The 15,211-nt window shown below is 40.8% G+C and overlaps 1 protein-coding gene across 2 annotated transcripts in view; it reads left to right on the top strand.

The window, feature by feature from the left end:
* CRPPA (CDP-L-ribitol pyrophosphorylase A) overlaps window positions 1-4,176 on the top strand; it is a 106,994-nt gene extending 102,818 nt beyond the window's left edge. For both annotated transcript variants that reach the window (XM_030971170.1, XM_030971169.1), the window contains one exon: window positions 2,409-4,176. In XM_030971170.1, the coding sequence (XP_030827030.1) occupies window positions 2,409-2,513 (105 nt within the window). In that variant the 3' untranslated portion in view covers window positions 2,514-4,176. The remainder of the gene's footprint in view (window positions 1-2,408) is intronic.
* Window positions 4,177-15,211: the final 11,035 nt, after the last annotated feature.

Genomic DNA, 15,211 nt, shown 5'->3' with positions numbered 1-15,211 from the left:
GATAAATTGAACAAAAAGTGATGAAGGGCACAAGATTTGGCATTGCTGAATAGCAAGAGCTGTGTTGCTGGATTTTGAAAGCAGCTGCAGTGTTTGCCATCTGAGTGGGTGTGCGCGTGTCTTCCACTCTCCTTGTGCTTTATCCAGCACCTCATGTCCATGGGAAATGAGGGAGTGAGCGCCCTGCCGAACCAGAGTACTGAATTCCGAGTTTGCCTTTGCACCCTTGGCCCATGACAAAAGGTTCTGAAGGAGCAGGACCTCAGCAGACTTCTGCACTCCTTGTTTAACTGAAAAGGCGTCACTCGAGCAAGGCATATGTCATGAACGTTTTTATTTTACCTCAGTTTTTTAGAACTCTAATAAATAATTTTACTGCAGATTGGAATATATAACATGAATTTGTGAGGAGTGTAATCTTTTGCGAGGTTGCAAATTGTAATTTACTTATTTGATATTTATGACAAAATGCTAGGCAAATAAAAAAATAATCTTTTCAAGAATGATAAAAAAATCAATTATAAACTAGCTATTTCTAATTCAACCCAGTTACCTCTCTGGCATGTTTAATTTAATTTACATAAGTAAAAAAGTTAATAAGAGCATTATCATAGAATCATAGAATAGTTTGGTTTGGAAGGGTCCTTGAAAGGTTAGTTGCCTATTCAAACCCCTCTGCAGTAAGCAGGGACATCTTCAACTAGATCAGATGGCTCAGAGCCCTGACCAACCTGACCTTGGATGTCTCGAGGGATGGGGCATCCACCACCTCTCTAAGAAAACTGTTCTATTGTTTTACCTGCCCATCATAAAAACTTTCTTCCCTTTATCTAGTCTGAATTGACTCTATTTTAGTTTAAACCATGCCCCTTGCCCTGTCACTACAGACCCTACTAAAAGGTCTGACCCCATCTTTCTTGTAGGCCCTCTTTAAGTGCTGAAAGGCTGCAATAAGGTCACCCCAGGGCCATCCCTTCTCCAAGAAAACAACCCCAACCCTTTTTGCTCTTCTTCATAGGATGGGAGGTGCTCCAGCCCTCTCATCATTTTTTGTGGCTCTCCTCTGGACCTGTTTCCTTGCTGAGAATGTTTCAGGGACACCTTTTCCCATTCAGCTTTTTCTTCTTCAACTGCAACTTCTTAGTCTCCAGTTCCCCTCTGTGCTAGCTGAATAGGCAGGTCCCTTCAGCTGTTGCCTTATTTATTAAAGAGCAAGTTTTGGTATTGTGTTTTTGTATAAGTTGTGGAAATGGTTTTGTCTTTGTCTGTTCGTCCAAATTTCTTAAGTGTTCTCTATAAATTCTTCCTTCATGCAGCATCTTAAAAAAAGAGGTGAAAAGATGTGGAATCAAACTGCTCCATCATCCTACCCAAGGCAGGAAGCTCTATCACATTGTATCACATTTTACATGGATGTGAGTCTTATGTTATAGGACCCTCATGATGAGTTTCCTTGATGTGTCCAATAATCTCTTCCATTGTATACTAGTCCTTATCTATTGCTTCCATCATGGAATAAATGTAATAAATTGATGGATAAAACCTATTGTTTTATCCATCATGGCTATGGAGAACAGCTCTTGATTTCTCTTTGTAGATTCCCCCTACCCTAGAGTTTTGTAGACCTTTCTTCACTGTTGCTTCACAGAAATTGTTCTCTCCTATTTCTCACTTCAGGGATGTCTCCATGTCTGACTACACCTATTGCTATTTTCCCAGTGCACAAATGGAAGTCTTACTGGTAGCAAGAGGCCAACATTTTATAGTCCATACAATTAAGAAAACTTGGTAATTAGACAAAAGAATCTTTCAAATATGAGCTGGAGTGCTCAATTAGCAAAATAGAATCAGTCTCATTTTATTGCTGTTTCCTGCGTTGGTTTCTATACTTGCCTATCAAAACCAGACTACTTTTGGAAGTTATTTGGTAAAAAATCAGCCTAAACCATTGAAATCCCAGTGCTTAAATGCCTTTGTGAATTCAAGTAGTTGGTAGACTACAGATGGGACTCAGTAGGTGCCTAAAGTTGCAGGTCTTTAACTCTGCCAGTCGATTAAATCCTGTATTTTTTGCCATGTTCTCAACCCCAAAAATTTTACTCCCTTTTAGATTTTAAAATTCAGTTAGATAGCCAGTGACAGAATCAAGTTTTTTGGTGGTCTCTGAGTAGATGGAATTTTAGCAGTTTTGCATCAAGGAGATTGGAGAAAACGGTTGTTACCATGAAAGTGCACTTCCTTAAAATAAAAGTTTTAGAAGTTCTTCTTCTAATAAAGAGCTTTGCTTCTCCAGCAATGATATGGTATTTTGGCATAATTGAAAATTGTTTTTAAATATTTACTTTTTCCACTTTTGTAAATGCATTGTTTTCCCTACTCCCTCATTTTTCCTTTTCTTTTTGTTCCAGGACCCTTTGCTGCTTCAGGAGACAGTAAATTCTGCTGCTGCTCTTATCATGGCATTGATAAAGGACAGAAACCCAGAACTTATTGGCCAACTGTTGGTAGCATAAGACCATAAATCATGTGTAGCTTTTGGAAATGTTAGCTTTCATCATCTGTTCACCAAAGGTCTTAAGTAATTTTATTCTTTGTTGAAAACTCTGGATTTATGCCATTTATTATTAAGATCATTTAATAGCATATTTTTGATATTTAAAGTACAAGTCTAATATTATGTATAAAGTGTAAAAGGAAATACAAATAATTCTGAGATACACTGGGTATATACTGTGAGGAATGATACTGAAATGTTTTTCAAGGTACTGATCATTTCAAAGGTGCACAGAGGACACCAAAGCATTCATGCAAAATGGTCTTTAAGTATGTGTGCGTGTTGTACTTTAGGACTGCATGAATTAAGTTTTATTTCAGATAAATTAATCCTAAAGCACAGCTCATCTACTTTATGTGAAATTATTTTAAAATTGCTGCTGTAACACCTATTAGTGAATGTAGAGTTCCTTACAGAGTGTGGCTTTCCTGCCATAAAGAGAAATGCATATTGCAGAAAGTATTGGAAAGGTCAGGTACCTGTTCTCTGTGGAATGAAGGTAACCTCAAATCAAAGAAAAGATACGCATGGATACAAGGAGGTGCTAAGCCCCAGTTTTCCGGATGCAGTGTGCTCTGGCTGTAGCCTCTGTGGTGCTGCACTTCTTCCAGTGCCCATGTGCCATGGTTCAGAGCTCCTGTAGCTCCACTGAAATAGGAAGAATCTGTTAATTATTGCATAAGAATACAATTCTTATCTCTTGCTGGTTAGCAGAGGTATGTAGTAAATAGCAGCAAGGAGAGCAAGCATTATGAGTTCAGAGATACTCTGCATTGGTAGTCAAGTGTGGACCATTGGGACAGCAAGATGAAATGGTGAATGGTGAATGGTTATTATGTGGAGTTTCTCCAGGTATCACAACCACTAAGAGCAGTACAAGCAGTGTCCCTGAAAACATGTGTCTTTCCCTATGCATTAAACCCAGGAATTTTGTCTCTCCTGCAATTTGTGAAGGGGTTAGGCTAGTGTTTTACATATTTGATATGGCTGGAATAAAATCTTGAAGAAGTACCCCCACCAGAAGAGTCCAGTGAGTCCCTGATTCAGTCTATCACTGTCAGTTCAGCAAGCTCCCCTCTAAAAACAGCATCCTTCCCCTTACTCCCACCATGTTCCTCTCCCTCTGGTGCTCAGACAAAGCTTAGGATAACAAGCTCCCTGCTTGATCCCTTTCCCTTCACATGACTATTTATATCTCTGATTTAAATCCCTTTTAGAAGCTGATCTTGGTTCCAAACTTCTTCCAAAATAAAATAAAGACTTGTCAGCTGATGGTTCTATATCCAAAGCAGACATTTTCTTCCACACACAAGTCGTGCAAAGATAACTAACAAAGTTCTTGTGCATCATCTGCTTTCTTCTTTGCTTCTTTCTTCTCTCTGCTTTGATTAATAATTTGTCCTTTTCTGGCATTGTACAACATAAGCATTCATATTAGCTCTGTGTATGGCTATACAATAGGCATATTTTATTCATACAGATATTCATGTCTGTTCATACGCAGAGCACACAAATAAATGAAGAACTAAAGAATTTATTACTGGTATTCATAATTTAACAGGACAGCTCTCACAAATAAGTTTTCTGAATGTGCTTTTACATTAATAAATTTGATGAAGGAATTTGTCCCACAGGCTTTTAAAAGACGTGATGAAAGATGTCTCTTTGACTGTATTTTGTTATTCTTGTTTGCTTGAAGACAAAAATGCAATCTGTGATGTGTTTTCCACAAATAATAAGAAGGTGAATTTATAAAACCCTTCAAGTTTTCTATCCACTCTGATTTATACATTGTGATGCTGTATTAACATTGGTTTGTGTGCAACATCATTTGCTTAAACAGAGCTTTTATTTTTAGGGTTGTTTTATTTACCTCATTCTCCTAAGAGGATTTCAATCCAATTAAAAATGATACCGCAATGAAGTGCTGTAATAAAAAAAATCTATATTATAGTTGTTTAGTTGTTTATGGATTTATTTTTGAAAGGAGAACAGACAATGCACAAGAAAAAGTAAGTTTTGGGTCATCCAATATACTTAGTACTAATCCTAAATGGAAGATAATAAGCTTTATTAATGTACTGTTAATCATTGCATTATGGCTTTTTAATCTTTAACAATCTTTTAAAATAATCTACAAACATTGAGAAGTCCATTTTGCTGGAAGCAAATACACCAACAACAGAACTACTAAAACAGATCACAAAATACTAAAACTGCAGTAAAAAAAAAGAAACTAGGCTGTGATTAATGCTATTGTGTGTCCAAACCAAATTTAAATGGTTTTTGGGTGATTGTTAGTACTTACAATGGGAATAAAGATATAAAATGAAATTAAGAAACTGGCTGATTGTTTTTTGTCTGTGCATAGCTTCTCACAAATAGCAGTATACATGAGAAACTTGGCAGCCTTTTCTACACACATGCTGTTTTGAATTTAACTAGTGAATCAGTCACCACCCAAATTGCTTTGAACATTTGGACAGAGATAACAGAAAGTAAATAGAAGCTCAGACTCTGCCAGCCTTGCTTACCTTACTCTTTAAGCACTCTAATTAGTATTCCTTGCGTAGTGTTCATCAGAAAAGAGAATGCAAAATGTGGCCCAAGAAATGCTTTTCAAAAATGCAAAGTTGAGTGAATTAGATTTGTATAGTGAAACTAACCCACTTCATGCGAAATCTGAAATCTGTATTACTTTGTCTTCAGTCAGTTAGGAAGAAGATTTTCTATTCAGTCTTTTTTTGTTTAGCTTTTCAGACAACCTAGCTTGAAAAAAATAGAGGCTTGATGGTCCTCTGACGAAGAAAGAAATGAAAAGGACAGAAGATGGTGACATTATTAACAAAAAAACCCCAACACCCCAAAACTATACCGAAAAGCAATGAGAAAGAAAGTGAGATGTTACCTATTGGAATAAGTGGCATAATAGAGTCAACTTTGATTGAGCTCATCTTAATAATTAATGTAGGCTGCAGACCAAAATGTTTTGGATCCCATTGAGCCTTTGGTGTATTCAGATTTGTATTTCTATGTGACATCAAAATGTCAGCATCTCCACAGTGCTGTTTTATGTGCCATCCAAAGAGAAGCTTCCAAAGACATAAAGTTTCCAATGGGCAATTTCTGAAAATACAGCAACTTCTCCTGTCCGTAGGTCATTCCACCAGAGAAGGGTCAGACTCTGGTTGCTCTGTTCTCCCTGCCTCGGACACTTTACACTTCTCACTGCTTTTTGATGGCTTTTATTTCTCAAGACGAGCACATTCACTTTGACACCTGCAATTTTTTTAAAATTTTGTATCTCCTTCCTCTTTATCCATAACTTTGATATGAGAAATTGTAGTTCATCTTATCAACCATCCACCAATGTGCAGCCAATCCCTTCATTGCTGTCAAGGGAGGTTTGGGAGTTCAAGAATAAGCTGATGTTAACAGTGTTCCTGTAGAGCAGAGTTTGCAGCAAGATTATTCCTGCCCAACTCAATTCAATTTGCACCTGATTTTGAATAATCTCTAAAGGCACACAGTTTGATGACTAATGCCCTGCTTTGGGTGCCTACAGTGAGATAGCAAAGGCAGGGTGAAAATGGGTTCAAATCTTTGTGCCCCAGTGCCCACACTTTCAGCTTCAGACTGGTAATTTTTTATGACATCTGTCTCCCTCAGCCCATTTCCCAGCCCAATTGTTTACCAGAATTCAGTTTTTCTTGTGCTTCTGGCAAGCACTAAGGAAAAGAAGCAGTCACGGACACTGCATTTTTTCCCAGTGTTGCTTGATTTTGATTGACAAGGCTGTAAAGCACTTGTTAAATATTCATTTTCCTTCATTATTTCTTCCAGGAATACTCAATTAGCTTAGAGATCTAAAAACCACAATTTCAGCACCTGTGCTGAGGAAACAGTCCCAACTGTGAAGATACTTTTTGTGATAAAGTCACTTCTCTTGCAAACACGAATGTGGGGAGCAAAGTGGTATTTCTTAATACATTTATTCTAAGGTTAATTAAAGTATGCTTTCAATATTTAGATTGAAATGGATCTTATCCTTCATCCTGCACCTATTCCTGTCTCAGAAACTAAAATTATAATTCAGTTAAAATGCCACAACACCAAATTATATAACACAGTTACCAAGATAAATGAGAGAGCAAGAGACTTGGACAAGAAAAAAGTGATGTGAATTTAAATAGCATAGAGAAGAAGGAGGCAAGAGAGAATATACCAGAGCTCCACCAGATGGCAAAACCTGCAGGGGAGACCTCTTGAATGGCAATGGGCTAAGGGCTGCAGGCAGGAATGCTTTCCAGGTTCAGGAGCATTTCAGATGGCAACTCAACAAGGCATTTCTCTCTTCAGCAGCCATTTTAGATAACTCTCTCTCGGGTCATTGTTTGTTGTTACTTCTGCATCTCTTTCATTACTCTGCCTCCTTTGTTTTTGTGCCTCAGACTGATCACTTCAAATTTCATATTTCTTTTTCATTTCAGCTGTTCCTGTTTTCTCCTGTGCTCTTTTCCCATCCTTTCCCCTACTTCAGTTGCTTATTCTTTCTCTCCGTATTTGTCACTCTTTTTCCATTCCTCCTGGCCCACCATGGTCGAAAGGGACGATCCCCCCCTCCCTTCCCTTGCAAGCCAGGCCGTGGTCTGGCATCAGAAACGCTTCCTCGCTCCTGGATCGAGAACTGAGGCAGTTGGGCTTTGGCACCTCCGAGCCGCTCACAGCTGGGACTGAAAACAGATGTGACTTCCGCTGCCAGCTGCCGGCAGATGAGCAGCAGCTGCCCCAGGGGCCAGACCTCCTGCATGGCAGCTGCTGGGCTGACACTGAGAGCTGCCTGTTAGCTGGAGCCAGGCTGCAAGCAGAGCCATCCCACGGAGGGGGGATGATCCGTCCCAAGGCCAGACCCCCCTTCCCCTGCTTCAGTAGCCAAACCAGGGTTTGTAAAGTCAGCGCCTAGTCAAGGAGCCAGATTTGCAAATCTATCAGAATGGCAGCAACAACAAAAAGTGAAAGAAAAAAAAGCCAAATCCAGGTATGTGGTGGATTACAGTCCTGGTGACTGGAAAAAGTCTGTTTTCACTTAGTAACCAGTGGTTTTGCCAGGAGTTGCTCAGAGACAAAAAGCAAGGAACCCCACAACTCTGTGTTCAGCAGCTCCTTTCCACAGCAGAGACGTGGCCTCACTGAAGCCCCACCGAAGTCAGTGGGACTGAAATTTCCTCGCAGTGCACTCAAGAATGCACGGCATCTCCTCCCTCCAGCCATCTTCAGCTAACTCACACATAACCATGCTGGTTATGCTAGGGGCTTATTATTATCATCATCATCATCATTATTTTTATTGTGCTGCAGTTCTAAGTGTGTATTTATGCTGTGCTCAACTCCCTTGCCATTTGGTAGGGAACATTATGATCCTCATTAATGCCCACTATGTTTTGGAATTTAGTTGTGACTCCAGCTTAAGCACCCACAGGCCTGTGGTACGTGGGGTAATAGGGACACTTTTGAAGGGCAGTTCAGAGTTTAAAGTCTCTCTTTGAGTACTCACTCTGAATCCAATGACAGCACAATAAGCCTGAAACAATGATTTTGTTGCAGGACTAGAAAAAGACTTGGCCTCTTTTGGACACTATGTTTTGTCCCTCTCTCCTGTATGCTCCATTTAGGGCTGTGGTGCTGTGTAGAAATTCAGACAAGGAAGCTGAAAAACTGTTACCTGTCTGAAACCTAACCCTGCAAAAAGTGGCTATCTCTCAGCAGAGTCACCAGGTGGGATGCCTTTGTGGGAGAAGGTTCATTGTAATTCCTGCTGCAAAGGGATGTGCCGGAGGCACGTAGGGCTGCAACAACAGAATCACAGATTTGCCTAAACGGGACTCAGCTGCAGGGCAGTGTTTTCTTAACTTTGCAGTTGCAGCTCCTGCCTATGTTGAGGGCAAGATGAGAATTTGTTATTCCAGAACTGTCGTGCCCCTTTGGCAGACAAGGGCATGTACCATGGGTGAAGTGCAGGAGGGTCAGGCGCTGCTGGATGTGGCTCCTGTCTTTGGCTGTCAGTGCAATCTTTGTGAGCAGCAAAGTAAGCCTGGTTGTGTGTTGTGCAATGCAAACCTCTCTGAAAATGATAAATCTGAAAATGCTCAGAGGTGAACTGCATTCCAGACTGGTAGGTCAGGATAAGAAAAGGAAGGAAGGAAACGAGGTGTCTCTCACTCCTTCTGGGAGTGGCTGCTTACAGCAGATCAAAGAAGCACTTTTATGATGGATACTTCAAGAAAAGCTGCAAAATACCTTGAGTGCACAGCAGAAAATACACATTACTTCTCCTTGGTTGTTTAGTTTTACTTAATCTTTAAAGCAACTGGCTTCACTGACTTTGGTCTTTAATCCTGCTACCGATTCATCTTTGTGTAGGCAGCTCCACAACCTTGGAATGTGCAGGATTTGTCCAAAGCTTTGCAGCACCATGGTTACTTATGGTTACTTACAGTATAAGAATGGTCATTACAGCGGCAGCAATGCACCCTCTGCTGGTGTCCATCAATATTTTATCCAAAATCTTCCCCAAGTTAACTATCAACAAATACTGCTGATGGCAGAGGAAGGGCCAATGTTTTTCTCTCCATCTTCTCAGACTCCCTCCCAGCAGTGATAACCTAAGGTGTTGGGATGGAAAAACTCTGGGCATGGTGTCGGCTACAAAGTGAAAAACAAAGACGCAACTACATTAAAGAAGAGGCTGGAAAGCACCCTTGGCATGCAGGCTAATGGAAAAATGGGGATTTATGCTAATCAGGATGTGCAGGTGGAGGATGGCAAAGCATTTGTTATTGTCTGGGATGGCTCCTGCCAACAGGTATCTGCCTCAGGCTGAATTTTTGGTAGTGGTTTTTGCAGACCTTTTTCATCCTTCTCAAAACACACACTGAGTAAGATTTGTTTCAGCTTTCCGGAAAACCCTAAATTACAGACAAAATGAGCATTTGAACAATTCAGTGTTCAAATTATGAATATTCAAGTGGTTTATTTGAATTTTATTTTGTACTCTAGTGAAAATCTCAGGTATTTTCATTTTTTTAAATTTTTTATTTTTATAAATCTTAAGCCAGTTTTGATCAAAACCTTAGAAGCATCAGAAAAACCTAGAAAATATTATCTGTACTGCACTGTGATAGATGTGGTCCATGACTCAAGTAAGCATTAATGAATGGCTGGGCATAAAGGCAGTAAGTGGGAAACAGATGAATGTGAGCACAGCCTACACTACCAATCTTGTATGCAAATTAAAAAACTCCTGTTTTGAGTGTGAAGTAAAATGGGGAAAGAAATCTCAGTAAGAGAAATCCATTAGATTCAGTGAGGATAACAGAATGATTTCTAGTCCATGATTATCATGAAGAAATATCCTTTAGAATGAGTCTAATAACTTATGTTCTTTATTAGGTTTGTATTTTTCTGCAAGAAAGGATTCAGATGGATCCTCAGAGGATCTTTAGAAACAAAAATGCCATATTGTAGATATTCAGTGTGGAAAAAAAATAAACTTGAATGAAATTATGTTGCAGGTAATAATGCCTTGGCAGTAAAGCACTCTGCTCTTCAGTGGCTCTTTCATGCCCTCTGCAGTTAAAACTCTGTTTTGTGCCTGTGCAAAGTCTGTTTTTCCCAGTTGCAGAATTCAGTACCTAGGGTTAAGGAAAACTGTAAACATTGTTGGAAATTTTTTTGGGTTGCCTGTAGGCTAGGTTGTGACTTTTATTATCCACTCATATTTCACAAGAATTACAGAAATGCAGATGATCCTGTGCTTTCACAGAGGTGCCTCTTACACAGCAAGAGCTGAGAGCACAGAAGTAAACAGAGGTGCCCTCCTGTGTGAAATCCTTGCTGGTTTCTCTACATACAGGCACCCATCTTCACTCAGGTCTGCAGTTTCGTGCATATTTGCTGTCAGGTAGGAGTTACATACAGATGACTGTATAAACTACTTAAAAGCTACTGTGAGTCTCATCATTACATGTGACTTTTTTTAGCATTGCTTTCAGAAAGTGTTGATCATATTTTTGCATAGAATTATCTGAAGTGACTCATCCTACACAAAACAGTTATAAAAGCAGGTGAGAAAAAGTGTCTTATTTCAATTGATTGTACCTCCATTACATTCAACTAATTTCAAAGACTTGTCTAACTTTTGGACATACAAAATTGTGAAATAGTGCACCATAGCTCTTCTACTTATACTTGAAGAGAAATGTACATAAAAATTTCATTGGATGAAAGAAGAAATGGTCAGTTTCTACAGTGCCAAAGGTCAGTCCTGAAGTATCTAGAACAGGACTCTTGGGGAGGAAAGAATAAGTATGATATAATTAGGTGAAAGAATGAATAACAATAACAATAGCAGTAATAATAATAATAATGATTAAAGGAATTAAAAGATGCAAAAGTCAGAAATGCTGAGAAGGTGATCTGCTATTTAAAACATCAAAGATATCTTATTTTTCATAGAAATGACATTTTCAAGAGTGACTGCTGGTTACTGGTTTTGGCATTGGCTTCCACTATATACTAGAACAGGTTCAAACAGGTATCTTTTATATATGTAATTGAAAAAAGGATAACTCCTGCAAGCTCTCTGGGATAAGGCTCTCACTGTCACTGCTGTGTTCATTAGTAGAAACAAAATTTGAACTCTAACACTCATCTAGTGAAAGTATCTCCAAAGAAACAAACATATTGCTATACACTGAATGCATTGTTTGGAGTCCTGATCTTCACCGAGGCATTAATGTGTCAGCCACTTTTACAACAGTTCTCCAAGGAATTCCACAGCCTAAATTAACCACCCAAGGAATGAGGCTGGACACAGATGCTGTAAGGAGGCTGGGGAAAGCCAAGAACCCAGGCACTGCTTCAGGAAACCCAAAGCCCCACAATGGTGAGGCCAATGCCAGATCACAGAGACCCCTTAGGCCCCCACTGTCCTGCTGCCCTCTTTTCTCCCCATTAAAGAAGAAAGTGAGTATGGTGCACATGGTCCCATGTTTCAATAAAGACCAAGGAATCTGGTTTCCTGGACACTAGTCCTGCCCAGGGAAAATGAGAGCTGGCAGGTTGGTAAACTTCACTATGCTTCAGCCTCTCCTTCTATGCAATATGAATAATGGCTACTTCATAGCAGCATTTCTTACAGTGAATTCACATTTATGAAGTATTTTGTAAATTGAAAACCATAAATGCTTGAAGGAGCTGTCTTGTAAAATTTATTACTGCTGAGATGATACTCAAGTGCTGAAAACAACTCTGTGTATTAGAGAGCCCTTGATTAACCAGCTGAACAATGGAAATCTTGTTTTGCCTGCATTCATTTTTCAGTGGCTCTAGAGATAATAGGTGGTATTACTCATGCACCTGAAATACAGGCAAGGACCTTGGACTACAGAATTTTTCAGTGTATTGAATTTACTCAGCCATGTTTCTCATTCGACTCATTTGATGTTGTGCAGTAGATTTACGAATGCGCATCCCTATTTATGTTGTTTATGAGCAACATGAATTGAGCTGAAGTCCTTCTTTGACGGAGCCATTGACACTATGCTGTTAAGAACTGGTGTTTTTTGAAAGCATTTAATAGAGGACTGGACTTCCAACTCGTGTGTGCAGCGCTAGGGGAGCAGGGCTGGCCACACAGGTGTGTGTAACCCTGCCAGCCCAGACTGTGCCACCACAAACAGAGGTGGGGCTGGCTGGGGGACCTGAGGAGAGCGCTGGCGACAGCAGCTCTTTGGCATTCATTTCCAGGCAGAGCCTTCTTCTTGATCCCTGAGCAGACTTTGCTGCAGGTGCCCTGCACCCCCAGCCCAATCCAGCTGCCAGCTCAGCCCCTTCCCATCCTAACAGGGCTGGGGATGGGGGCTGAGCTCAGGGCCATGCTCCCCTCAGGGACTGTCAGCAGGAAACATCCAGCAGCCCCAAAGCCTCCTCACTGCTGACTGCTCTCTGCCTTGGCCTGAGGCTGATATTTCATAGGATGAGGAGGACACACTTGGAAATATTCCACCTGAATGAATTTTTGGGAAGAAAACATGTTGTCTACTAGTTGAAGTGATCTCTGGAACCAAATTGGAATCAGTCAGGGTTTTTAGCTCATTTAAAACACATAGGCTTCAATCAATCCACCAAAGTCATGGCACAGCATTTCTGTATTTCTATGGTGACTTCAGAGGAGAGCAGATTGGGCTCTCATCCCCATCTTGCAGCTGTCCTCTGCCAAATGCCAGAGGGACAACTGTCTTCTTCTTCGTCTTCTTCATCATCATCTTCTTCTTCTTCTTCTTCAGCACTGAAGCAAGCTGCAGGCACGGGGAGAAGTTGGACAACTCTGGAGTCTTTATGGAAGACGTTCAGCCAGGAAGACTACTCCATTGGCCAGATGTGGCATTAAACAGCAGAATATTCCTCCCATGGGCCAATACACTGTTATAAGGAAACGCAGTTTAATACATAAAAACCCAAACAAAGCAAAGCATTTGGAGCAAGCTGCGCTTGGATGCCAAACTGTTTTACTTTGATTGAAAATACTCAGATAGATGTTTCAAAATTTCCTTTTCTTCTCATAACAAAATAAAACTAATTATAACAAAATAAAACTACTTATAACAAAATAAAAAAGAAAATGCCATTTTCTGGCTTTAATATAGGTTGAAGATATTCAAATGTCAGACTTCATGGAGAGACAAAAAAATAATCTGTGCCACTCAGCTTTGCCACTGAGTGGTGGTGAGAGAGATGATGGAGAGGTGTGTTGGAGGCAGCAGTGCAGGAGGAGGGGGCTGTACCAGAAAGGGAGGGACGGAGAAAACAGCATCTCTGGAAGAACCTGAGAGCCACAAAGAAATGGGCTGAAACCCTAAAATACTGAGCAAGAGGAGAGAAAGTAAGCGATGATGAGGTCAAGGTTGCTCCTGCGATAAACGTACAGCTTCTGAGCAGGAAGCCCGTGATCCCCGCGGCGGTGCAGGGTGGGGTGGGTGAGTGCAGGGGTCAGGACCAGCCCCCCGAAGCAGGGGAGGAGCGGCGGGGCTCGCCCTGCAGGGGGAGTCGAACACCAGGAATGGGAGCGGCCGCGGATCCCGCGGCTCCCGCGGGCGCTCCGAGCGCGGCGCTGAGCGCGGCTCCGCACCCACCGAGCGCTTTGCCTTGGCAGCTTAACCCCGGCAGCTGTGGCTGTGGTGCTCTGTGTGATAAAGCACATAATGTGATAAAATGATAAAGGTTGGTCGGTGGGTTTAGCGAATGCAAAGCACTTTATGGTATTATAAAGGTGGATGAGCTTATTCAGGTCTTTATGATACGATGAGGTGGATGTGCGTGTGCGGGGGAAAGGGCGGCCTCCTGGCATGGGCCAAGGTTCAGGTTGTGGATTTCCAGCTAAGGAAGGACAGCCTAAAATCTCTGCCCTCTGATGTAGTCAGTCAGACCCAGACTCACAGGTACCTCCATCAAACTTAAGCTGTATTAAAACTTAATGTTTACAAGAAGAAAGTATATTGTTCGGCAAATCCTACACAGAATTTTTTAAAATTACATTTGTGATAATTTCATTATCTTAATGTCATGCAATCACATATTAATGGCTAAGGATAGAATCAGCAAAGGCTGAAGATAAATATGTGTTCCATACCAAAGTACTTATTCTCTGGCTCTCACTCACCCTCTTTCCTTAGGATGGTGTGTGCAGGAGGTGTGGGCCCTTCCCAAGTGGGTCCAGAGCGGTTTTGTGAATGACAATCTAGAGCCAAGGGAGCTGTGCCTGGTATATAGTTTGGGGAAACAATTACCAGTTCCTCAACAACTGCCAGAGGCTCTGAGGGAGCTGCAAGAGCTGCCTGTGATCTCTGTCTGGCAGACACCGAAAGCACATGCACATGCACAAAGGCACGTTCAGAATTGCACCTGCACACGAGCTGATTTACAGCCCCAGTGCTTCAGCCACGGCCAGTCAGTGCTATTCTCAGTTGTCACCAATCTCTTTATTCTTTTGCACCATTTGTTGCATCCACTTATTTTAGGCAGTAGTGCTAGAGGTGTAGTTAGTAAGTGCCTCATCCCAGCTCAGAGAAGATTCATAGCTCCAAGTTGATTGGACTCCTTTGCTCAATGTCAAAATTGTCTAAAGACCACTTACACATAAGATGTTTGAATATCCTGTACATACTACATATTTTTACATACTTTATCAAAATTAAGCGCTGACTGTTAGTAGTGCAAAATACATAGACAGTATTCTGGCTGTATCGGCTTGTTGTACTCTTGATCTTTCTCATTAGATTAAATACAAGTGCTAATAAATGACAGATTCCCTTTCTCTATCTGTGAGCATATCACGCTTGTCAGACAGACTTTTATCAGATTTCACATATTTTATCCAGTAGGCTCTTTTCAACTATTCTGATCTATTTGAGACAGAGGTCGAAGTTTTCCACTAGTTACTGTTAGCACTTGCTTAAACAAGTGCACAATAAAAATTAATTTACAGTGGCTCATATGTAACATTTTGCATGGAAAGATCCCCAAGTACTTTATAAACATCCATTAGAGGTGACAGCAAGCAATGTGTAATAGCCAGGGAGAGTTGTTCTTATTTTGCTG

Source organism: Camarhynchus parvulus, chromosome 2, assembly GCF_901933205.1.
Source record: "Camarhynchus parvulus chromosome 2, STF_HiC, whole genome shotgun sequence".
Lineage (NCBI taxonomy): Eukaryota > Metazoa > Chordata > Aves > Passeriformes > Thraupidae > Camarhynchus > Camarhynchus parvulus.
Note: the sequence above shows the minus strand (reverse complement) of the source record. Positions and strands in the feature narration are given on the sequence as shown.